Source organism: Trichomycterus rosablanca, chromosome 24 (assembly GCF_030014385.1).
Source record: "Trichomycterus rosablanca isolate fTriRos1 chromosome 24, fTriRos1.hap1, whole genome shotgun sequence".
In the NCBI taxonomy this organism is placed as follows: domain Eukaryota; kingdom Metazoa; phylum Chordata; class Actinopteri; order Siluriformes; family Trichomycteridae; genus Trichomycterus; species Trichomycterus rosablanca.
In genome coordinates, this window is record NC_086011.1 from 1,786,285 (window position 1) to 1,810,786 (window position 24,502).

The following is a 24,502-nucleotide window of genomic DNA, read 5'->3' on the forward strand; positions in this document are numbered from 1 at the left end:
TTGAAATGTTTTAACAACCTGCTCCCGGAGATCAACGCATTTATGCATCCAAAATCAAAACTCAAGCACATTGTTTAATTTTTATGCTTCTCTTTCCATTGCTCCCCGATCTCAATAAAACATGCACTCAAAGTAACTACCGTTTTCGGCAGCATCTACTTCTGTGTGCAGACTTTTTCGAAGTTGAAACACCTTAAATCTAAAACCAGATCCAGACTCACTGATCAACATTTATTAGCTATTACGACTGGCAGTAACAAATATGGAACCTGACGCTTACTGTCGTCAGGCAAAAGCAGGCTCACAGTTCACACTGATTTTTTTAAGGAAACACTGTATGAGGTAGGATAATGGAAATTATTAAAATAAATAACATTTCTGCATTATCATTATGAACTACAATTATACAAAGCACAGACAATACATCCAGTATACATAGTAAATAGCTTTTTTGGGTGTGTTTACTATTTCACCCGCGGTCCGGCCCCTCGAAACACTGAAGAACAGTAATCTGGCCCTTTGGTTAAAAAGTTTGAGGACCCCTGAGCTAGAACAACAGCTGCTCTTCTGAGAAGCTTCTTACAAGACTTTGAAGTATGTCTGTAGGAATTTGTGCCCATTCAGCATTTGTATGGCTTGGCGCTGATGTTGATGTTCTGGTTCATCCCATAGCTTTTGAATGGTTCTGATGTAATGGCTCTGTGCCGGACACTGGAGTTTCTTGGTTTTTAAATTGAGTTATTCTTCATGTCTGAGCTCACTCATGCTGAAACAGGAAAGGGCCTTCCCTAAACTGTTGCTGCAAAGTCAGAAGCATATCACTTCCTTTATATCACTGATTTACTACACCTGTTAGCAACCGTTGTGGCTGAAACACATGAATTCAGTGATTAGAAGAGGTGTCTCAATACTCCTTATAGTCCTTATAGTGTAAATGTCTTTTTCACAGTGAAATTGTGTGTGTGTGTGTGTGTGTGTGTGTGTGTGTGTGTGTGTGTGTGTGGTTGATCAGGTGCTTTACAGGGTGAATGGAGGGGGTAAAAACACTGTACTGATCAGCACATGAAAAGTCACATGTACTGCTAATAGGCGTAAGATATGTGTGTGAGAGTGTGTGTGTGTGTGTGTGTGTGTGTGTGTGTGTGTGAGTGTGTGAGTGTGTGTGTGTGTGTGTGTGTGTTTGCACATAATTTCCCAGTCGGCATGAATAGTTCCTCTTTAACCCACTTTATGGAAAAATGTATTTATTCACCCTTTATTACATAGTAAAAACAGATTTTTATTAATAACTTCAATAGCATTTACAGTGTATCACAAAAGTGAGTACACCCCTCACATTTCTGCAGATATTTAAGTATATCTTTTCATGGGACAACACTGGCAAAATGACACTTTGACACAATGAAAAGTAGTCTGTGTGCAGCTTATATAACAGTGTAAATTTATTCTTCCCTCAAAATAACTCAATATACAGCCATTAATGTCTAAACCACCGGCAACAAAAGTGAGTACACCCCTAAGAGACTACACCCCTAAATGTCCAAATTGAGCACTGCTTGTCATTTTCCCTCCAAAATGTCATGTGATTTGTTAGTGTTACTAGGTCTCAGGTGTGCATAGGGAGCAGGTGTGTTCAATTTAGTAGTACAGCTCTCACACTCTCTCATACTGGTCACTGAAAGTTCCAACATGGCACCTCATGGCAAAGAACTCTCTGAGGATCTTAAAAGACGAATTTTTGCGCTACATGAAGATGGCCAAGGCTACAAGAAGATTGCCAACACCCTGAAACTGAGCTGCAGCACAGTGGCCAAGATCATCCAGCGTTTTAAAAGAGCAGGGTCCACTCAGAATAGACCTCGCGTTGGTCGTCCAAAGAAGCTGAGTGCACGTGCTCAGCGTCACATCCAACTGCTGTCTTTGAAAGATAGGCGCAGGAGTGCTGTCAGCATTGCTGCAGAGATTGAAAAGGTGGGGGGTCAGCCTGTCAGTGCTCAGACCATACGCCGCACACTACATCAAATTGGTCTGCATGGCTGTCACCCCAGAACGAAGCCTCTTCTGAAGTCTCTACACAAGAAAGCCCGCAAACAGTTTGCTGAAGACATGTCAACAAAGGACATGGATTACTGGAACCATGTCCTATGGTCTGATGAGACCAAGATTAATTTGTTTGGTTCAGATGGTCTCAAGCATGTGTGGCGGCAATCAGGTGAGGAGTACAAAGATAAGTGTGTCATGCCTACAGTCAAGCATGGTGGTGGGAATGCCATGGTCTGGGGCTGCATGGGTGCAGCAGGTGTTGGGGAGTTACATTTCATTGAGGGACACATGAACTCCAATATGTACTGTGAAATACTGAAGCAGAGCATGATCCCCTCCCTCCGGAAACTGGGTCGCAGGGCAGTGTTCCAGCATGATAATGACCCCAAACACACCTCTAAGACGACCACTGCTTTATTGAAGAGGCTGAGGGTAAAGGTGATGGACTGGCCAAGCATGTCTCCAGACCTAAACCCAATAGAACATCTTTGGGGCATCCTCAAGCGGAAGGTGGAGGAGCGCAAAGTCTCGAATATCCGCCAGCTCCGTGATGTCGTCATGGAGGAGTGGAAAAGCATTCCAGTGGCAACCTGTGAAGCTCTGGTAAACTCCATGCCCAGGAGAGTTAAGGCAGTTCTGGGAAATAATGGTGGCCACACAAAATATTGACACTTCAGGAACTTTCACTAAGGGGTGTACTCACTTTTATTGCCGGTGGTTTAGACATTAATGGCTGTATATTGAGTTATTTTGAGGAAAGAATAAATTTACACTGTTATATAAGCTGCACACAGACTACTTTTCATTGTGTCAAAGTGTCATTTTGTCAGTGTTGTCCCATGAAAAGATATACTTAAATATCTGCAGAAATGTGAGGGGTGTACTCACTTTTGTGATACACTGTACATACTACAACTCTTATACTGACCCTGTCACTTTTTAGCATTGCACACCATGCACACATGCCTGTTTATATGTATAATGTAGGCATGTGTGTAAGGTGTGCAATACTACATTTTACAGATAAACTGGCATGTGTGTGCATGGTGTGCAATGCTACAGGGTAAAAGTGTCAGTATAAGAGTTGTATTATGTAATGTGGGTTACACTTGATAAAATACAACTTGCTTAGGAGCACGTGTGTAAGGTTTAGGACAGTCAATGTAAGAGTTGAAGTATGTAAAATGAGTATTTTTATAAAACAGTTTGTTTTGGAGCAATATGAGCAGTTGTTCAAAAGCTATTTAAATAAATTCACAGAAAAATATTCTACCACCAGAATTCAGCAAATGTTAAAGCTACCAGTTGTATAGAAGGAATATGTTTATTTACGGCTTGTTAAGGAACAACACTGTCATTTGATCAAAAGTAATTAAATACTGAAACATTTAACCATTTAGGGGAAAACAGGGATTTTTTCTCAGTTGTATTATCAGCATTATTCCAGAGGAGGGCTCTATCTGGGGAAAATGTGGATGAAGCATAATTTCCATGCGAGTAAAGCTTGTTCATGAAACTTAGAGAGAGAAATATGGAGTTTATTAGGGAGATAAGTGCAGCTTAACAGAAATGGTAAACCGCCCACTTTATAAAAAATAACATTTGAGATATAAGTTAGCAACACTGCACACAAACGGTACATCCGCGCCTGCGTCACAATTCTGCGCCACAAAAGTTGCTTGGCGGTGCGTTATCATTGCGCGACGTCTCTGTTACCACGCAAAGGTTTGAGTTAAAGATAAAACATGGTACGTGTTTAAATTATATTATGTATACGCACATATATAAATAATATAGCTATGGGTGTATTGCTTTGCATAATGTAACTGGATTTATACGCGGGTTTTGTATGTCAATATTGCAGTGCTTACTGAACAGCACTGTAGCACCGCTAGTTAGCTTAGCTTAGGTAAATATAGGTACAGTAATAGGTAATATATGTTTAATGTGTCATTGTAATGTGTAATATATCTGTAGTGTGTGTATATGTGCACAGTATAGAGGATTAGATACTGACTTATACAGTTGCAGTCGGAAATGTTCACCCATCAGTTCAAGCAAGCTGTAGCCTAGTGGTTAAGGTACTGGACTAGTAATCAGAAGGTCACTGGTTCAAGCCCCACCACTGCCAGGTTGCTGCTGTTGGGCCCTTGAGCAAGGCCCTTAACCCTCAATTGCTTAGACTGTAACTGTACTGTAAGTCGCTTTGGGAAAAGGCTTCTGCTAAATGCTGAAAATGTAAAATAAGGATTTTGCTTAAATTGACGTCTTTATCAGTAAACTGATGCATCAAATGAAGGAAGAAAAAAAATCATGTAGTATTTTAGACAAGCATGATCATTTGGTAATGCTACCATGTCCTTATTATTATTTAACTCCTACATCATACTGCTGATCATACAACCTGCTGCTAGTCTGTACGACCTAGTTGGGTACAACATGATTAAGCTGTGATGTGTTATATCAACACCACCCTGAGATTCAAGTTGTGTCGCAACCATGGTGAAATCTAATCAGCTGCCACAAAAGCTAATAGAGGAGATTCATTGTTTCATTGTTAAATTGAATAATAGTGCAAGCTGTAGCGTAGTGGTTAAGTAATCCAAAGGTTGCTGGTTCAAGCCCCACCACTGGTAGGTTGCTGCTGTTGGACCCTTGAGCAAGGCTTTTAGCCCTTCATTGCTTAGACAATATACTGTCACAGTACTGTAAGTCGCTTTGGAAAAAGGCGTCTGCTAAAATGCCGTAAATGTGAAATGAACCAAAAGAGCGATAGGTACGGAAGATTTAAAAATTCCTGCAGGTACCGTTGGGAGAGTTGTCCAGAAGTTTCAGACTTATGGTGCAGCAGCAAACCTGTTTGATTGTAGAAGAAAACCCAAAATTGTGTCTAGATCCGTTAGCAATCTCATCAAAACAATGAAGCATGAGATGATTCTACAAGAGAGGTGTCAGGAGCGTTCAGTTCTGTATCAGCAAAATGCCTTTTAAAATGGGGGGGGGGGGGGTGTGTGTGTGTGAATTTTTCTGACTGCAGTTGTATCAGTACTGTATCATTACTGAAAAGATTCACCATTCTTTGAGTTTCCTTTATTTTAAGTTAGAGGCACTTACTGTGGTTTGGTGGAGCTTTACAACAATTTTTATTCTAATATTCTTTGTGTAAAATCATGTTTTGTATAATATGAAACAACAGAGGGCACCAAAGGTCCTGCACAGTATTTAAAAAAAACAACAACAGCTTTTTGATAAATGTGGATTCCCAGTACCTGAACTCCCAGAATTCCCAGAATCTCCTCTGATCTGTTATAACACTACTAGTATTAATTATATAACTATTTGTAATTTCAGGCTCGAAATGCAGAAAAGGCCATGTAAGTCCCGACCTTCGTTCTACTATAACAAGTTCTTGTTATATTGTGTTTTTTGTTCGATGGTCGTGTTTATGATTCATGTTTCTGCTCTACAGGACGGCCTTGGCCAGGTTCCGGCAAGCCCAGCTTGAAGAAGGAAAAGTAAAGGTAGAAATTACTTCTGTTGTTCTCACAATCAGTCTGAATTACAGTGTGAATATTCAGTAGTTAAAGAAGTTGTTGTGATTATGGCAGGAGAGACGACCTTTTCTGGCTTCTGAATGCAGCGAGTTACCTAAAGCTGAGAAGTGGAGGCGACAGGTAAGAGAATCTTCATGTGCACTGCTGCAAAAATGGCAAAACATGAAGCTTCTGATGGTCGTAACAATAAATCTTTAGTTTGTATGATATAAGTTAAGAAAAAATTTGGAAAAATGAAATCACGCTGTACTTTTCTTATAGATCATCAGTGAAATCTCAAAGAAGGTGGCACAGATTCAAAACGGTAAGTATTTGTGTGTTTTTAGGACCTTTTAGTGCCTCTCATTGCCTGATATTTTGTCACAGTTTTTTGGTCATTTATCGCATTTATCAGACACTCGTATCCACAAAAACTTACTATTGTTACAAAACTGAAAAGCAACACAGCTCGCCTATTGATATATTCAACATTAATTTTTAAATAACATTTATAAGCTGCTCAGGTGGCACAGCGGTAAAAACACACGCTGGAACCAGAGCTGAGATCTCGAATACATCGTATCGAATCCCGGCTCTGCCTGCCGGCTGAGGCTGAGCGGCCACATGAACAACGATTGGCCTGTTGTTCAGATAGGGGCGGGTTAAGCCGGACAGGGACTCTCTCTCTCAGACTAGTGTGATTACGACCTCTGCTGGCTGGTTGGTGGCACCTGCACAGAGATGGGAAAGGAGTGCGGTAGAGGGTGTGGCTCTCCGTACACAGCGCTGTACTGCACTCGTCAAGTGTAGGTGATCAGATGTTCGATTGCTGTGCACGTGTCGGAGGGGGCGTGCAGCGGCCTCGTCCTCCCCAATCAGGAGCAGGGACCGGCATTAGTGAGAGGATGATTGACGGGCAGAAATTGGATGCGCTAAAGTGGGAGAAAAAGGGGAAAAAAACATTTATAAAAGCAGTTATTAATTTTATAATTTGCTTATTCTTTTCATAATCTCAAAATGATGTTTTTTAAACAACGTGTTGCATTTTAGGCTCTTCTCTTCTTCATGTTGAGTTTAAGGAGTCTTTTCAGTATAAGATCATGATTTTAATCATTTTTCTTCAGCTGGTTTAGGGGAATTTAAGATCCGGGATCTGAATGATGAAATCAACAAGCTTATTCGTGAGAAGGGTCACTGGGAGGTTCGAATCAAGGAACTTGGAGGACCTGACTATGGGGTAAATATCTGAATATTACAGATATTACAATGATTGTGAACTTGTGCAGTGATTATATCTGTGATGTATTTAAACTGTTGGACTGGTCTTTTCGGGGAGTTGGGGGGGTGGACCAGGTTTTGTGGAAGAATGAGGCTGCTAAAGGGGGAGATGATTTGTTTGATTTTGGAAAGAAATATTATGTAAAAATGATTCAAGTACCTCAGCAGAGACGAATATGTTACCCACAATGCTGTTTGTTGCAGTCTGACACCATGCAGCTCTATTCTGTATCAGTTACGGCCCAGTTCAGGTTCTGCTGTCGTCTTTAGTAATACTCTACACTGTAATAAATAGATAGAAAGGAATGTAAAAAGATAGAAGTGCCTCTATGCCCCATGGTTTTGATATTACTGTGTATCTTTATGCATCTCTGGATTGTGTGTACACCTGCAGAGAATTGGACCCAGGATGCTTGATCATGAGGGGAAAGAAGTGCCTGGAAACAGAGGTTACAAATATTTTGGTGCTGCAAAGGACCTGCCAGGAGTGAGAGAACTGTTTGAAAAAGAACGTAAGTACAGCAGAATGGAATTGTACTACAGTAGTAATAAAAAGAAATATTTCAGGTGGAACTGAGATGTGTATGCATTATTTATATTAAGATTTTTATAAAATGGTCAATGAATAAACATACAAGCGATGATTTTATTTTCTCTAGCTGTCCCGCCACCCAGAAAAACACGTGCTGAGCTAATGAAGGAGATCGATGCTGAGTATTACGGCTACCGAGACGAGGACGATGGTGTTCTGGTGCCTTTGGAGCAAGAGTATGAAAAACAAGGTAGGGTGTGGCCTTGTGGGTGTATTATTCCTAACCAGTGGCTATTTTAACAGTTATAGACAGTGGACACTATTCAGACCCCTTGACTTTGTTTGCACTATTTATTGTGTTCTGGATTTGATTTTGAATGGATATAATTGGCATTTTACCCACCACTATGTTTCCTGTACGGCCCCTTCTTGCCCAGATGACCAATTTGGCTGGACAGCCAGCTCTTAGAAGGTTCAGGGTTGTGCCAGGCATCTTACATTTCCGAAAAAATCAATGTAGGTATTGTTTGATATCTGTATACACAAACAGTTCATATATCTATTCAAAATCAAATTCACACCACGATAAAGTGTTCAAAGAGGCACGGGGTCTGAATACTTTCTGAAGCCACTGTATGTCATGGCTAAATTGGGAAGCCAGTGATTTAGTGACCATATGCTAGATAGTGTGATCCATTAGAAACATCCTGAACAGCCGTTATGTTCAGTCCTGCATTATTATATAGGTGAGGATAATCGGGGTGATCTTGAGGTTCTGGCTGTAGAAGTGGTTGATGGTCAATATTCCTTAATTCCTTAGCAATTGTACATCAGAATGTGTGTTGGGACGCTCAGGAAGTCTGCACATATGCAAACATAAGAGAAAATGAGAGAACAGACAGGATAAAATGGGGGGTAGGGTAATAAAAATAGAATAAACAAGCTTGTCTATATAAAACTATATGTGTGTGTGTGTGTCTACTGTATATACATTTAAGCATCGTAAAGTGCATCGTAAATATGCATTGTTACTGCGTTAACAGTAACATAAGGGTTTGACCTATTCTGAACATCTGCTTCTGGAGACGCAGCTCACCACTAAGTGCTAAAACGTGATTTTATTTTATTATAGCCCAGACACACAGATGCACTTTACACTCACAGTATTGCAAGAACAGTTTATTGTCTTTCTGTGTGTGTGTGTGTGTGTGTGTGTGTACTGAAAAAGAGGTAACGTGCTGCTCGTACTCTGCAGCATGTGGTTTTTATTTGTGTTAATTTTCTTAATTCCTGACGTACAGCTTGAGGTTCTGAATCAGAAGTGACCTGAACGGGACGGGCCACGCTGCAGTCCTGTGATTAACTCCACGCCGTGGCTAAGGATGAGCGTGTTTGATGTCATGTGTACGAGACTGCTTATAGCGGTGTCGTAATTTGATTATCTGTTGAGCACAGTAGCATAAATTCTTACCAAATTCCCTGGACTGGAAGATCTCGTTTCTCCTCTTGTGTGTGCTGTGGACTTAAATGCTTGATTTTTTTTAGCTGTGTGTCTCAGATTCTGTGACATTTGTGACATTTGTTTGAGTGCCACAAGGAAACACATGTTATATAGTGCAAGTTTAAGTTCTGATTGGCCATTTCTGGCCTTTAGTTGGCAGCTGATTGGTTCCCATTTATTAATGGGATAGATGGCACTTCTTGCTCCCCTATCGATCATATAAGACCAGCCAGTCCCAGGTGTCTATAAGCTTATGTGAATATGTACAAACAGTCTGAATAAAAGCTGCTCTATTCTATAAGCAGCAAACACTAAAGACTTAATTCAACTTATTCATTTCATAAAATAAGTGACAAAGCAATGATCATTTTTCTTTTTACCACTTTGCGTAAGAGATTCATGAAATGCATAGACACACAAAAGTCCTGACATCCTTGATCCTCAGTTTATGTTCTGTTTAATGGAACTTCACTGATTTCTTTGGATGTTGATGCACAGTTTTCTTTAAATTTAACATACTGGAAAAAAACAATGTAATAAAAATAAGAAAATATAAATTAAACGCATCATTACTTTTGTCAGTTTGTTGATTTGAGCACATACAGTTATTGTGCATTTAATAAAATCAGCAAATTATGTAAATTGAGCTGGTGTGTTTGATGAACTATTTCCTAAATAACGTTTTTTGCAATAGATAAAGTGCAAAACAGTTCTACATTTTACTTGTGACTTATTAATCTGTAAATAATCTGTGTGTACTCGTACAGCAATAGCACAAGCCATTGAGAAGTGGAAGGCCGCGAAAGAGGCCCGTTTGGCTGAAGGTGGCGGGATGAAAGAGGCTGAGGAGGAAGAGGAATACATCTATGCTGTAAAAGATGACGAGGTGACAAAGCATTTCAAGAAGATTCTGAGAGTTTAACCTTATTTTTTGTCAGGAGCCTTGTGGGTGTGTTCTGACCCTCTAACTCTCAAAATAACTCATCTAATGTAGAATTTCATCATCATCACTGTGGTGTTTCTTGCTTTGTATTGTGTTTTACTTCTGTTTCTACTGGATTTCTTTTATGAATGTGTCAGAAAGAGCAGTGGATCACCTATAATGTGCCTCTGAAGTGGAAAAATGTAGCCTGGAGCATCTTCTGGGATGATATGAGAATGAAGTCTCTTTCAAGACTGTAAGCGACTGGCTAGTGATGCTAAGCTGTATTGCGAAAAGAACTTGAGCAGACTTCCCAGGAAAAGATCTGATTGAGAGTTGTTGTGTATGCACTATATGACCACGAGCTTGTTAGACACCTCTGTATAAAACCATCGGCATTAATATACAGTTATAATCCTATTGTCTTTGTTGCTGGGATAACAGCAGGTTGTGTATTTTTCTTGCTGCTATTAATGCAGGACTATATTTTGACATTTAGGCTTGGTGCCATACGTATTTACCGTACGTACTGATGAGAATTGATGATTTATTGTTCTTTAATCATTAACTTTTCTCCATTTGCAGTCGGACGATGAAACGAGGGAACAGATGGAGGGGGAGGACGGAGCACAAACATTTATTGCTCATGTACCTGTACCTTCACAAAAGGAGGTGAGTGGATGCAGACAGAAGGTCTAAATATTCCGAATAAATATTAATTGCGCCTACTCATCAGCCTTAAAGGGCATCTGTGCCTTTATATAATCAGTTATGGCTTGATATTCTGTACACACACACACATACACACTATTATTTTTTATTGAAGCACATCTAGTGTTTAGTTGGATTAGGTATGGAAATCTTTAAATCAGAGTTCATTATATTCATTATATTTCTCTTTATTTCAGATTGAAGAAGCTCTGGTCAGAAGAAAGAAGATGGAGCTGCTGCAGAAGTACGCCAGCGAGAACTTAATGGCACAGAGCGAAGAAGCTAAAGCGCTACTCGGCTTGTAGCGAGATCAGCCAGCTGCTCTTGCTTTACATCCCATCAGGTTCTCAACGGGACTGGAACTGATAACCCACAGTAATGTGCTAGTAATGTCACTCGGCTGTATTACAGCTACAAGTTAATAAAGATTGCACTTTTTATGTGCTTTTGTACTCAACAGCTGATGTATTGTAGTGGCTCACCTGCTGTCGTTCATTGACATGTCTGCTTTTTACATGTTACTGTGTTATAAATATGTTATACTTGCATAATTAATTCTAACTGTAGATCAGACAGCACACAACTCTCTGTAAATATGTTTTATATAAACCCTGAGACATTTTTCACCAGTAAAGAATTTTCTACAAACTGGCTGTATTATTTATTGGGTTTTTAAGAACGCAATTAAAAAACTGATTTAAAGCAGCTCGGTTCATGTGACCACAGATCTGAGAAACTGAGAATAAACCAGAGTCACACATGCAGTATCGGAACTAAATCTAATCTCCTGAATTATTTAGTGCAAGTAAATAACAACCCTCACTTCTCATCACTATACTGTATATCACTCCTGCGTTTAGAGAAGCAATTTTAGTAAAACTTGACGTGAAGCATTAAATATTAATTCCTTAAATTATTAGCAAATATTTAATGCAATTGGACAAAGCACAATTTTTATACTGTATTTAACATTTCATTTAGATTATTTTAGTTTTATTGAAAGCGGTGGCTCTGTGGGTAGCACTGTCGCCTCACAGCAAGAAGGTCCTGGGTTCGATCCCCGGGCTGGGCGATCCTGGTCCTTTCTGTGTGGATTTTGCATGTTCTTCCCATGTCTGCGTGGGTTTCCTCCGGGAGCGCCGGTTTCCTCCCACAGTCCAAAAACATGCAGTCCGATTAATTGGAGACACTGAATTGCCCTGTAGGTACATGGGTTTGTGTGTGTGTGTTCTGCCCGCTGATGGACTGGCGCCCCGTCCAGGGTGTTACTGTGTGCCTTGCGCCCGTTGAAAAGATGGGATAGGTTCCAGCACAGTTAAGAAAGTGAGTGAGCTTTATTCAAAGTTTTTAGTTAAGTTGGGACAGATAAAACAGAAATAAAAATCAAACAGTCATGGACGATTTTGTATCTCCGATTTACCTCACCTGCACACTGCGGTCAAGCCAGACTCGAAATGCTCAGTCAAATCAGCCCCCACGTTGTTTCTAAGGATGTGCGGATACTAAATATTACGGTAATAGCGTCTGGTAAAACTGATAAAAAAGTCATTGACGACGTGAACGTGACTACATCAGTTACAAATATATCAGTTAAAAATATATAAATATATCAGTTAAAATATATAAATATATTAGTTAAAAACACGGAAATATATCAGTTAAAATATATAAATGTATCAGTTAAAAAATATAGAAAACAGTTAAAAATATATAGATATATCAGTGAAAATATATAAATATATCAGTTAAAATATATAAATGTATCAGCTAAAAAATATATAAATAAATCAGTTAAAAATGAAAAAATTAATAAACCCATTTCTTCCAGCAAACTGTGTTAGGGATACAATTTCAAGCTTTGGAAAAAAGAGTTGGTAATAACCTGACAGCAATTCTGATGTGTCATTTCTAAATAAAGGCCTTCATATTGTTATTTTTCTATTATTTTCAATATAGACTGTTATTAAAAGGAATTCTCTAGTTTTCACACAATAATTCCACTTCATAATGATAGAACACCATCTGTAGTTTACACTCAGTAAATATCAAGCAATTCTGATGTGTCATTTTTAAATAAAGGCCTTTATATTGTAATATTTGTATTATTTTCACTCTAGACTGTTATTAAAAAGAATTCTCTAGTTTCCACACAATAATTCCACTTTATAATGATAGTACACCATCTGTAGATGTCACTCAGTTAATATCAAAACATTCTGATTTATCATTTGTAAATGAAGTTAGAAATGACACATCAGAAATGCTTGATATTAACTGATTGTAAACTACAGATGGTGAACTATCATTACAAAGTGAAATTGTTGAGTGGAAACAAGTAGATTCTATTTAATAACAATAAAAATTAAAGAGCTAAGATTAAATTTTAGTTTACTTTAAATTTAAAGTAAAATCATAATGTCAGGTTATTAGCAACTCTTTTTTTCAAAGCTTGAAATTGTATCCCAAATACAGTTTGCAGGAAGAAATTGGTTTATTTAATTATTCAATTTTTAACTGATATATTTACATATTTTTTAACTGATATATTTACATATTTTTTAACTGATACATTTATATATTTTTAACTAATATATTTATATAATTTTAACTGATATATTTATATATTTTAACTGATATATTTATATATTTTTAACTGTTATATTTATATATTTTTAGATGATATATTAATATTTTTAACTGATATATTTATATATATTTTAACTGATGTATTTATATTTTTAACTGATACATTTATATATATTTGTAACTGATATATTTATATATTTTAACTGATATATTTATTTATTTGTAACTGATATATTTATAACTGATGTATTCACGTTCACGTCGTCAGTGAATTTTTTTTATCAGTTTTACCAGAAGCTATTAATGTAATGTTTAGTATCCGCACATCCTTAGAAACAACGTGGGGGCTGATTTGATGAGCATTTCGAAGTGGAGGCTGGCTTGACCGCAGTACCTGCACGGTTTGTACTGTGGGAGGAAACCCAGGCAGACAAGGGGAGAACATGCAAACTCCACACAGAAAAGGACCCGGACCGCTCCATCTGGGGATCAAACCCAGGACCTTCTTGCTGTGAGGTGACAGAGCCACCCACTAAGCCGCCCTAACCAAAGAGTTTAAAACATGACGTTAAAATCCTAGTAAATAAATAAATATGACAACTGATGGCTGATGTTCTGCGCATGCGCAGTGCTCAGACCCGCTTGCCCCGTAGCGCCCTCTATAGGTAAGAGCAGATATACAAGTGAGCGCTGTGAGTGAGAGAATTTGGGGGATTCTCCTCCTCCTCCACTGCGTCACATTCTTTCCTGTACTAAAGCTACATGGAGGCAGCGAGCCGGCGGTACTCAGGCGGTGGTGGAGGTCGTAGGTTTCGGAAACAGGGCGAAAATGAGGCGCTTCGGGATGGTTCTGAGGTCCACAGGGAGCCTGGTTGCCCGGCAACAACAACAAAGAGCGATGTGCGCGGCCGCCTCGGCCAATAGAAAGGTAAGATTCCTCTGTAGCGCACATTGTGCTCTAATGCTACAGGCTATAGCGTTGTTTTTAATGCAGTCTTTAGCTTAGCATCTAGCTACAGTGATGGCATGAATTTTATGCACAACCTGTAATACTGTAATGCTGGATTTGCTCCTAAATTACAAAGCATTTTAAAACAACAGCTGATATGCTGGATTATTATAAGCACGTCTGTCACTACAACAGAATTTATGATTTCACTGGGATCTGATGACAAAATAATGATTTATGACAGGAAAAAACAGCAGCATTTCTGTCAGACAGAATTATCCCTATAAAACAGCTGTTTATGTTCAGTGTTTGGGGTTATATTTAGAGTTTTGGGGTTATATTTAAGGTTACATTATTTAAAAGCCAATAAGGCAAATAAATATTTCTATACACACCAGATCAGTTATTGATTTTCATACTTATTTTATCCTAATGTAAACTGAAAACAGACAATTCGACATTATATTAATTTATAATTCAATATACTTTTCATGAAATTTGACTTTTGCTAGTAGCATCTTATTTTATTATTCAAATTTAACCAATGTGACAGGGTGGCACGGTTGCTCGGTGGGTAGCACCGTAAGCACAGTGGTAAGCCGTAGTGGTTAAGGTACTGGACTAGTAATCAGAAGGTCGCTGGTTCAAGCCCCACCACTGCCAGGTTGCTGCTGTTGGGCCCTTGAGCAAGGCCCTTAACCCTCAATTGCTCAGACTGTATACTGTAACTATAATGTAAGTCGCTTTGGATAAAGGCGTCTGCTAAATGCTGAAATTGTAAATGTAAATGTAAGCACAGCAAGATGTTCTCCTGCATGTTCTTTGCATGTCTGTGTGGGTTTCCTCCGGGAGCTCCGGTTTCCTCCCACAGTAACAAAGGTTAATCGGAGATACTAAGTTGTCCATGACTGTGTTTGATATTAAACTTGAACTGATGAATCTTGTGTAATCATGAATGTAACCAAAGTGTGTAAAACATGACGTTGAAATCCTAATAAATAAATAAAATCAACAATGCATTTTGAATAGTGGTGGCTGCACTTTTGCTAGTAGCATCTTATTTTATGTTCAAATATAACCAATGTGAAAATGCACAATTCCAATTTATATTAAATTATATATATATACGTTGAATGAGGATTGAATTAGCTTATTACATTGTAATTAAGTATTAATTAAACAATACATCAATTAAAACATTAAAGTTTCATGGTTGTTTTGTGTGGTTTTATGAAATCAACATACTGTATTTAATCTTCCAGGACTCTGGTAGTGACACCGGCATTTTGTCCAGGAAAATAATAATAAACCAGTGTAATCAGAATCTGTTTGAGTGTTGTACTAAACGTTGGGCATTGGGCACCAGAGCATTGTGCAGTTGCTAAACAATCAGGCTGTTTACTGTCTGATTCTCCTCTTCTGGGAAGCTTTCCACAGAATTTTCAAACATGACTGCAGGATATTTCTTCCATTAAGCCACAAGAACGTTCTGAGGTTGGGCACTTTTGATGAGAAGCGAGACCTTCCTTGTAGATGTTTATGTGTATGGTTGAGGTCAGGGCTTTGTGCAGGCCAGTTATCTGATCATTTTACTTTTACAGGAGAAATGCAGAATAATATGTTTTTATTCAATATATTTAAATAGTATTTCATATTATAAGTATAAAATCTAGTGGACTGACAAGAGAGCTCAGTTTAACCAACATGAATTTATGGCCAGTACAATTTTTCTATGTTTCTATGTTAATGCCAGTCAAATGTTCTGCTTCTCATTATATAATATGTTCTTTATATATTTAAACAGTACGAGCCAGGATTTGGCTTGCTGTTCGACATCGATGGGGTTTTGGTCCGAGGGAAGACTCCCATCCCAGCAGCCAAGAAAGCTTTTCACAAACTGGTGGACTCCAGTGGGCAGTTTATTGTCCCTGTGGTTTTTGTCACCAATGCTGGGAACTGTCTGAGGCAGAAGAAAGCCGACCAACTGTCTCACATACTGGGTGTTCCTGTGAGTATTCTTCATCTTCAGAACTATTTTGTGATTTCCTTTGGTAGGAATGCTTGACTTACTGGCTGCTATTGTATTTTACAATTAAAGACCGAACTGTATTATGACTTGGGTGTCTCACTACCGCACAGCATGGCACAACACTGCCTTTTTTCAACCAGTATTACCTATGCTTGATCTGGAATGTAATCTGTTGTGTAATTAATTGCATAAATAAATATGAAAGCATAAATAAAAGGTCTGAGGAAGAAATACACCTTCTTGGAGTCCAAGGTGAGTCCTTGCCGGCCTCCCATCTCTCAGAATTGAACCAATTGTGTCTGCAGAGCAATTTCCCATGCCCGAGTCATAGTGGTAGTGGGCCAGAGTAATGGACTACTGTGCCACCTGAGCATCCATCCTTTTACATTCTGCACTGTGCTTTAGTAAACATCCTTATCTGATTGTGTAAGAGTTCAGCTCTAAAACTGGGGCAGGTCATTCTTAAAGCTTGCTGCTTTTTTAAATCCTGATTTTGGTGCCAGTATCATGTACATGGAAAACATTAAATGTGATGATATGTGATTATGTATAACATTTATTATTCATAAGCTTTTACTACTTTTTTTCTAGATAACCCAAGATCAAGTGATGATGTCTCACAGTCCCCTGAAAATGTTCAGGAAATATCATAACAAGTGTGTGCTGGTGTCCGGCCAAGGCCCAGTCCTGGATATTGCCAAAAAGTATCCTCTTATGTCCTGATATACGCAATATATGGCCAAAAATATGTGGACACCTGATTATTAGCTTGTCAGATGTTCTATTCCAAAACTATGAGCAATAATATGAAGTTGCTCGCCTCCTTTGCCACTTTTCCAGCCTGTAATCTTAACAAACAAAGTAGAGTATGACATTCCAATTCATCTCAAAGGTGTTCAGAAGGGTTGAGGTCAGGCTGTGTGCCAGCCAATGGAATTTCTTTAAAGCAGACATGTCAACCCATGCCTTTATGGACCCTGAAAGCAGATAATATTTTTTTTTTAATTGATTTATACATCTGTTAGCAGTGGCTGATGTTGAAACATGTAAACACAATAACTGTGGAGTGGTGTCTATATACTTTTGTTCATATGGTGTATAATATATAGGAGTTATAGAGGTGTTATTATCCTGTTTAATTATTATACTGCTGTACAGTTTAGCATTTATAGTGGTTGTACTATAGTGGTATATCAGCAGAAGATCTGGAAAACTCATGCTGGATCCTGGAATCTGACATGGTGGAATTTGATACACTCCAGTCTATTTCCTGGGAGCTGTGGACAGAAATATCTGTTGCTCTGCTGCTTCTAAAATCACTGGAACACGGACTCTTAATCTGTTTACATCAAGACTCGGTTACTATGAGAGGAAACAAGTATTTTTATTATTTAATATACAGTACTTCCAGTGTAAATGATGTTCTGATTTCTTCATATGATGTTTAACAGTGTTGAGGTCAGGACTTTATTAACCAGGCTTTGTACACAGGGGCACAGGAGCAAGAAAAGTGCCTTCTTCAAATTGTTGCCACAATGTTGAAAGCATAAAATACATTTTTTTTGTCATTATTTTTTATATACCAGTTAGCAAGGAGTGTGGCTGATACACCAGAACCCAAGAGTTATAAGGGGTGTCTACATACTACTGGCCACATAGTGTATTTGTAAGTACAGAAATCAGAAGGATGTTATGTGTCTAATGTAGAGTCTAATAAATAACCTCTTACCCCATGATTTTTTAAATGTTATATTAAATACATGTTTTGATTCACAGTTTGAACCACAGTGCTACAAAAAACAAACATGTAATGATAACGTTAATGAATGCTGTCGCAGTTTCCAAATATAAATCCTTAATCCTGCCTCGAAGCTTGGGATTTACCAAAGTGGTCAGTATTGACATGCTGAGAGAATCCTTTCCCCTGCTGGACATGGTGGATCACAACAGACGCCCGAAACTCCCAGTAAGAAATTTGTCTTAAGATTTTTGATGCGGTTTTGCAAATAGTATAATGGGGGTCAGGGGTTCTAATCTAAAACTGGTTATATGTGAAAAGACCAAGAGCTCTAGGGTGCTTGGGTGCTGAGATCTCAATCTCTCTGCTATTAGCCGGCTGGGCGCCAACACAGACGCACGATTGGCTCTGTGTCCGTAGGGGGAGGAAACTCGGCTAAAAGAGGGTTTCTCATTGCTGGGCAATTCCGACCTCTGCTGACCGGTCGAGGCGCCTGCACGGCGAGAGGCTGATCCCCATGCCGTCCCTAGCAGTTGAAAAGAAGTGATTGTCGGAGGTCGTGGTGTAAAAACATTTAATAAAAATGTAATAAAAAAGATGATCTAGATCTGTTGGTTTGGATTTGGGCTGAACCCTGTGGGTGGGTGGATTTGAGAAGAATATTGATGTATAATTTTACATGTAATTATTGATTCTTAATACAGAGATAGATTAAAAGTTATAATTTTTATTATTTTTATTATTATTGCAGTCCTCTCATATTGCGAACCTCCCAAAGGTTGAAGGTAAGAGGATTTTGTTGTTAGATTTGTGTTGCAAGTCTTTCCTCTTGCCTTGTTAACAGTAGAGCCAAAATTTAGTAGAGTTTCTAATCACTTGTATTGTTATTGATTGTAATCTGTCTGTCTCCTCTGTTCCTTCACAGCTGTTATACTGTTCGGGGAGCCAGTTCGATGGGAGACCAACCTACAGCTGATCATTGATGTTTTATTAACCAGTGGGAATCTAGCCAACGTGTATGAAACCTCCCACTCCTCCCACCTGCCTCTCTTAGCCTGTAACATGGACCTCATGTGGATGGCTGAAGCACAATCTCCAAGGTAAATGTGACTTCAGGAAGATTATTAGACTGATGATGATGCTTCCTTTCTGCTGCTTCCTGCTGCATACGTATATTTAATTTAGCACAGCCCTTCCAGACACAACCTTCCTATTTATCCAGGCTTGTGACTGGCACTAGGGGTGCACTGATATGTGTCTTTATGAGTAGGCTCACGTAATGCCATGCACATTCTAAAACTCTCAAAGTGATTTGCACTCGTGTGGCACAGCACCATGGATCATGGGGGCCTAGGTTCAATCTCAACCTCTGTTCACTGTCTGTAAGGAGTCCCCCCCACCTTCCAGGTCTCCAAAACATGCAAAGTCCTTTTTTGATTTACATATTGTCTCATGTTGTGCATAAGCGAGTAAATGTGTGGTGCCCTGCTGTGGATTGGCATCAGACTCACTGCGGTTACATAAACGTGACATAAAACAAAAGGTCTACAGTATGCACCTTTATAATTGTACTTCTTGTTGGCAGATTTGGGCACGGCACCTTCATGGTGTGTTTGGAAAACATCTATAAGAAGGTCACCGGTCGGGATCTGAAGTACGAGGCTCTGATGGGGAAACCCAGTGAGCTGACCTATCACTACGCTGAGTATTTGATCCGAACACAGGCTGCAGAGAGAGGCTGGAGATCACCCATCACGTCACTCTACGCCGTCGGGTAAGAACGCCTAGTCATAGCCTAAACCCATCTGTTGAGGGGCGTTTGGGCTGCTAGTCCACCACCATAGCTCATGTAGAGAAAATAAAGAGCACTGTAGGTGCAGGTACGATTCTCACCACCCCCCAAGCCGAACGTTATTGATTTTAATTCTGATGTCATTAAACCTAAATATTTTATACCCTCTAAACACAGAGACAACATCATGACTGATATCTACGGCGCCAACCTCTACAACCGCTACCTCAAAGAACGACTGGCCAGGAAGAGCTCCAAAGCCATGCAACAGGCACTGACCGCAGCGGGAACCACTTCTCCGGTCTCTCAGGACGTGGACCAGGACAGCGACTGGGAGAGCGAGCTGGCGTCGCCCTCTGCTACGTCCTGCAAGTCCGTCCTGGTGTGCACGGGCGTGTACAACCCGAACATAGAGGTTCCTAAAGACGCCAGTCAGTGCATCAAAGAGACGGTGTTCCACGGGCACCGCGACTTCCACTTCGATCCGGCGCTCATCGAGCCCGGCAGCATCGTTCAGGACGTCGCCGCCGCCGTTGAACTCGTATTCGAGATGGAGAACTTTGGGCGGGTTTAGTGGCATCAAAGCACGTCATGACGCCGATCTGAGAGGAAAAAACGAGTAGGAAGTCTAATGAGCACAATATCAACCCTGCGATGAAAACACTGTGGTATTAAAGACGTTTATACTAGACAAACGGAGGATATTGAGGCTTGAGGCGTTCATACTGTAATTTCACATCAGTACTGTCGGTTTAGATGATTTTCCTTCGTTGGTGCATTTTATCAGACACATTTAACCACTTAAAACTATTCCTAAAGGCATTTTATCATTTTAAAATACTGTATAACCAGTGAACAGATCCTAAGTTAATTTTTTGGTTCTGTTTTTTATTTAATGCACAGATTTTACAGTTTTCTGCTTTGCTGTTTTTTTTTTATCTAGCCTTCATCCAGGCATATTTAGGGCCGCTGGAAAGCGCTGTCGAATCCCTGTCCATTAAAGGGGCGACACAGTGGCCTCACAGCTTGAAGGGCCTGGGTGGCCAGTGTCCTTTTTGTGTGGAGTTTGCATGTTCTCCCTGTGTCTAATGGTTTTCCTCCGGGTGCTCTGGTTTCATCACACAGTCAGGCTAATTGGATCTACTAGACATTGTCCTATGTGTGAGTTTGCCTGATTTGTATTTCTACTTTAAATAGTGCGCTGGGTCATAATTATATCGATCTTACGGTTACAAAACACGCAGCGTTCATCTGGAGAACGAAAAAAAGGTTTTGCGCTTCTAATAATAATAATAATAACTAGAGATGTGCATTTCCGGAGAAAATGCGAGTGTGATTGCCGTGTGCCGATCGGGCGTGGGTTCGAATCCCCATGCTCTATCCAACTCGGAGAGTCATCAGTGGGCTTCACGATTTAGAGTTGGAACGGCATTGATATCTCGAACTTTCAAAAAATGAATGGAAGTAAATAAAGCCAAAAAACGGGCGTGGCAGGTGGGCATGGGTTCGAGTCCCCATGCTGTACCCATGTAGGGGTGTCATCATTGGGCATTACGATTTAGAGTTGGAACGGCGTCAATATCTCGAACTTTCAAAAAATGAATGGAAGTGAATGGGGACAAAAACCGGGCGTGGCAGATGGGCGTGGGTTCGAATCCCCATGCTGTATCTGAGTCGGGGTTACATCAGTGGGCTTTACGATTTAAAGTTGTAACGGTGTTGATGTCTCAAACTTTCAAAAAATGAATGGAAGTGAATAGGGACAAAAACCGGGCGTGGCAGGTGGGCGTGGGTTCGAATCCCCATGTTGTATCTGAGTCGGGGTTACATCAGTGAGCTTTACGATTTAAAGTTGGAACGGTGTTGATATCTCAAACTTTCAAAAAATGAATGGAAGTAAATGGAGCCGAAAAACGGGCGTGGCAGGTGGGGGTAAGTTCGAATCCCCATGCTGTACCCAAGTCGGGGTTACATCAGTGGGCTTTATGATTTAGAGTTGGAACGGCGTCGATATCTCAAACTTTCAAAAAATGAATGGAAGTGAATGGGGACAAAAACCGGGCGTGGCAGGTGGGTGTGGGTTCGAATCCCCATGCTGTACCCAAGTCGGGGTTACATCAGTGGGCTTTATGATTTAGAGTTGGAACGGCGTTGATATCTCGAACTTTCAAAAAATGAATAGAAGTGAATGGGGCCGAAAACCGGGCGTGGCAGGTGGGCGTGGGTTCGAATCCCCATGCTGTACCCAAGTAGGGGTTACATCAGTGGACTTTACGATTTAGAGTTGGAACGGCGTTGATATCTCAAACTTTCAAAAAATGAATGGAAGTGAATGGGGCTGAAAACCGGGCGTGGCAGGTGGGTGTGGGTTCGAATCCCCATGCTGTATCTGAGTCGGGGTTACATCAGTGAGCTTTACGATATAGAGTTGGAACGGCGTTGATATCTCGAACTTTCAAAAAATGAATGGAAGTGAATGGGGACATAAACCGGGCGTGGCAGGTGGGCGTGGGTTCGAATCCCCATGCTCAGTGGGAAGTAAGCGTATCTAAATGCTGTATGTGAGTGGGGTTACATCAGTGGGAAGTGAGCGTATCTAAATGCTGTATAGAAGAGCTACAGTGTGTGTTTGGGGGACGGGGGGGGTAAATACTTTATCTTTAAATCCTAGCTCTCGATTTGAGTATAGGAAAATCCCATTCTAAAAAATGAATGGAAGTCAATGGGACCAAAAAACGCTACAAAAGCGGGCGTGGCGGGCGAACGCGCGGGCGTATCAAAAAGTTGTATACAAGCGCTCCATTCCCGTATGGGCCGGACGATTTGGCGCTGGAACGGGGTCGATATCTCGAAAACTGCGGGAGGAGAAGCACGGACAAAAAACCGGCAGAATAATAATAATAATAATATGACTAACGGATAACAATAGTATGATTGCCTTTAGGCAATCACACTAATAATAATAATAATATTATTATCATTTATTTATTATATGGGCGGCACGCTGGCTAAGTGGGTAGCACCTGTCGCCGCACAGCAAGAAGGTCCTGGGTTCGATTTCCAGGTGCGGCGGTCCGGGTCCTTTCTGTGTGGAGTTTGCATGTTCTCCCCGTGTATGTGTGGGTTTCCTCCGGGTGCGCCGGTTTCCTCCCACAGTCCAAAAACATGCAGCCAGGCTGATTGGAGACTGAATTGTCCTATAGGTACCCGGCCGCTAGGATGCATAAAGTGCATAGGGAGGGTCGTGTCAGGAAGGGCTTCCGGCGTAAAAACTGTGCCAAATCAATAATACGAATCACGATCCGCAGGCGACCTCTAACGGGAGCAGCCGAGGAGATAGATAGATTTATTTATTATATGTGGGTCCAAGTTTGTCGACGACAGTGACACCCTTTGTCATTGGACCCCAAAGAGCACCACAGCTAAAGAATGCATTTCTTTTTCTAAATCTAGGAGCTTTAGCGATGACTACCTGGCAGCCTCCTCGTAAATGAACGTAATGGGACTGATGAACGATGATACTGATGATACCATAACAGTGTTGTGTGTTAAATATATCACTGTGTAATATTTCACTGAATTTTGGCACATGCGTAATAATAATAATACTGTAGAAGAAAATGTGTCTCACTCCAGCAAAATCACACAGTCATGGATCTATTTTGTTTATGTTATGTTTTATTTTTTATTTATTTACCAGAAATGTTTTGCGTGTAGGGCTGAGAAACCATAATTCCATCCAATACCGGGTCAGTTCAGGATTTGGTCAGAACGGTTGTTTTTTTTATGTGGTTTTATTTATAATCTAGCATTTTAATGTTGCTTTAATAGTTTGTAAAGTTATGAACTTATTGTACCCACTGATTTATTGTAATACATCTGCACTGGGGATGCATGGTTCCACTTTCTTTTTAGTGACATAAACAGCAAATTGCTCATTTTATTTCTGCTATTTGACATGAACAGTAGTAGCTCAGTCAGCAATTAGAAGATCCTCTGAGCAAGGCCCCTAACCCTCAATTGCTTGCACTGTATCTGTCCCGATTGTTAGTCATTTTAAATAAGTGTCGGCTAAAAGAAAAGATGAATTCAAATCTAATTGTGACCCCTCATTTCTAGATCAATAATGTCATAAGAAAAGATTTAAAATGCTCTCATTCTAACTGAACTGCATGTACTGTATTTATTTTATATTACTGACTGTTCAGGTATTCAGATATTTAATGGAAATAAAAACTTCCCTCATATACGAATGTTTCCTGGTCCATGTTTCTGCATCCAGTCAGCTCCAGAATGATCCGTGTTTAAGATGACTGAAAATATTTAAGTTTACCTGAGTTCTAAGGAACTCGTAAGTGGTTCATGACTTCTTGTTTTACTGGGGAATAAATACAAGGTACCATAGAACAAAAATCCTTGTTTTCATTAGCATGGAAAAGATTAAAGTTTCCACTGTGAAGACAGTAATAAGGTTGTTTTTTTTTCCCCACTCAGCTTCACTGGGAAACACTGGACTCAAGACAGGAACATCCTGGTCAGGGTTCCAGTCCATCACAGAGCTTCGGCAAACCCCCCCACAGCCAATCATACAGTATAATGTCTGTGTAGATACCCAATTGACTGATAGCACCAATGAAAATCAAACCCAGATCTCAAAGGATAATACACCGTTGCACCACACAAGCAGCGGGTATATATTATTTTGGCTACACACACACACACACACACATATGCAAACTTTTAGGCAGCGAACACTCACAATGGGTTTTGTTTGGCATTGTATAAGATTGATTATACGGAAAGTAACCAGACCCCCACTGTTTTGGGGGCTAATTTCATCTCCAATAAGAATATGTTCCCTAAGAATACACAATGACATGAAAGTACC

At 40.0% G+C, this 24,502-nt stretch overlaps 2 protein-coding genes across 2 annotated transcripts; both read left to right on the forward strand.

Annotated features, from left to right (window-relative positions):
- Positions 1-3,723: 3,723 nt before the first annotated feature.
- On the forward strand, positions 3,724-11,150 carry isy1 (ISY1 splicing factor homolog). The gene is made up of 11 exons (XM_062986735.1): positions 3,724-3,791; positions 5,395-5,417; positions 5,513-5,564; positions 5,652-5,717; positions 5,859-5,901; positions 6,701-6,813; positions 7,249-7,366; positions 7,514-7,636; positions 9,655-9,773; positions 10,395-10,481; positions 10,718-11,150. The coding sequence occupies exons 1-11, from the start codon at positions 3,789-3,791 to the stop codon at positions 10,823-10,825; spliced, it is 855 nt and encodes a 284-aa protein (XP_062842805.1). The 5' UTR covers positions 3,724-3,788; the 3' UTR covers positions 10,826-11,150.
- A 2,756-nt stretch (positions 11,151-13,906) lies between these two features.
- Positions 13,907-21,197, forward strand: zgc:77375 (uncharacterized protein LOC402927 homolog). Its single transcript, XM_062986690.1, has 8 exons — positions 13,907-14,034; positions 15,860-16,063; positions 16,676-16,788; positions 17,957-18,050; positions 18,574-18,607; positions 18,748-18,922; positions 19,408-19,596; positions 19,792-21,197. Exons 1-8 carry the CDS (start codon positions 13,936-13,938, stop codon positions 20,186-20,188), a joined length of 1,305 nt encoding a protein of 434 aa, XP_062842760.1. The 5' UTR covers positions 13,907-13,935; the 3' UTR covers positions 20,189-21,197.
- Positions 21,198-24,502: the final 3,305 nt, after the last annotated feature.

Excerpts from the sequence above, each read along its gene's own strand:
- isy1 (XM_062986735.1), top strand. Across the intron at positions 5,565-5,651 it reads TTGAAGAAGGAAAAGTAAAG|GAGAGACGACCTTTTCTGGC; the intron begins GTAGAAATTACT and ends TGATTATGGCAG. Across the intron at positions 10,482-10,717 it reads CTGTACCTTCACAAAAGGAG|ATTGAAGAAGCTCTGGTCAG; the intron begins GTGAGTGGATGC and ends TCTTTATTTCAG.
- zgc:77375 (XM_062986690.1), top strand. The coding sequence starts at position 13,936 with ATGAGGCGCTTCGGGATGGTTCTGAGGTCCACAGGGAGCCTGGTTGCC. Across the intron at positions 16,064-16,675 it reads CTCACATACTGGGTGTTCCT|ATAACCCAAGATCAAGTGAT; the intron begins GTGAGTATTCTT and ends CTTTTTTTCTAG. Across the intron at positions 18,051-18,573 it reads ACAGACGCCCGAAACTCCCA|TCCTCTCATATTGCGAACCT; the intron begins GTAAGAAATTTG and ends TTATTATTGCAG.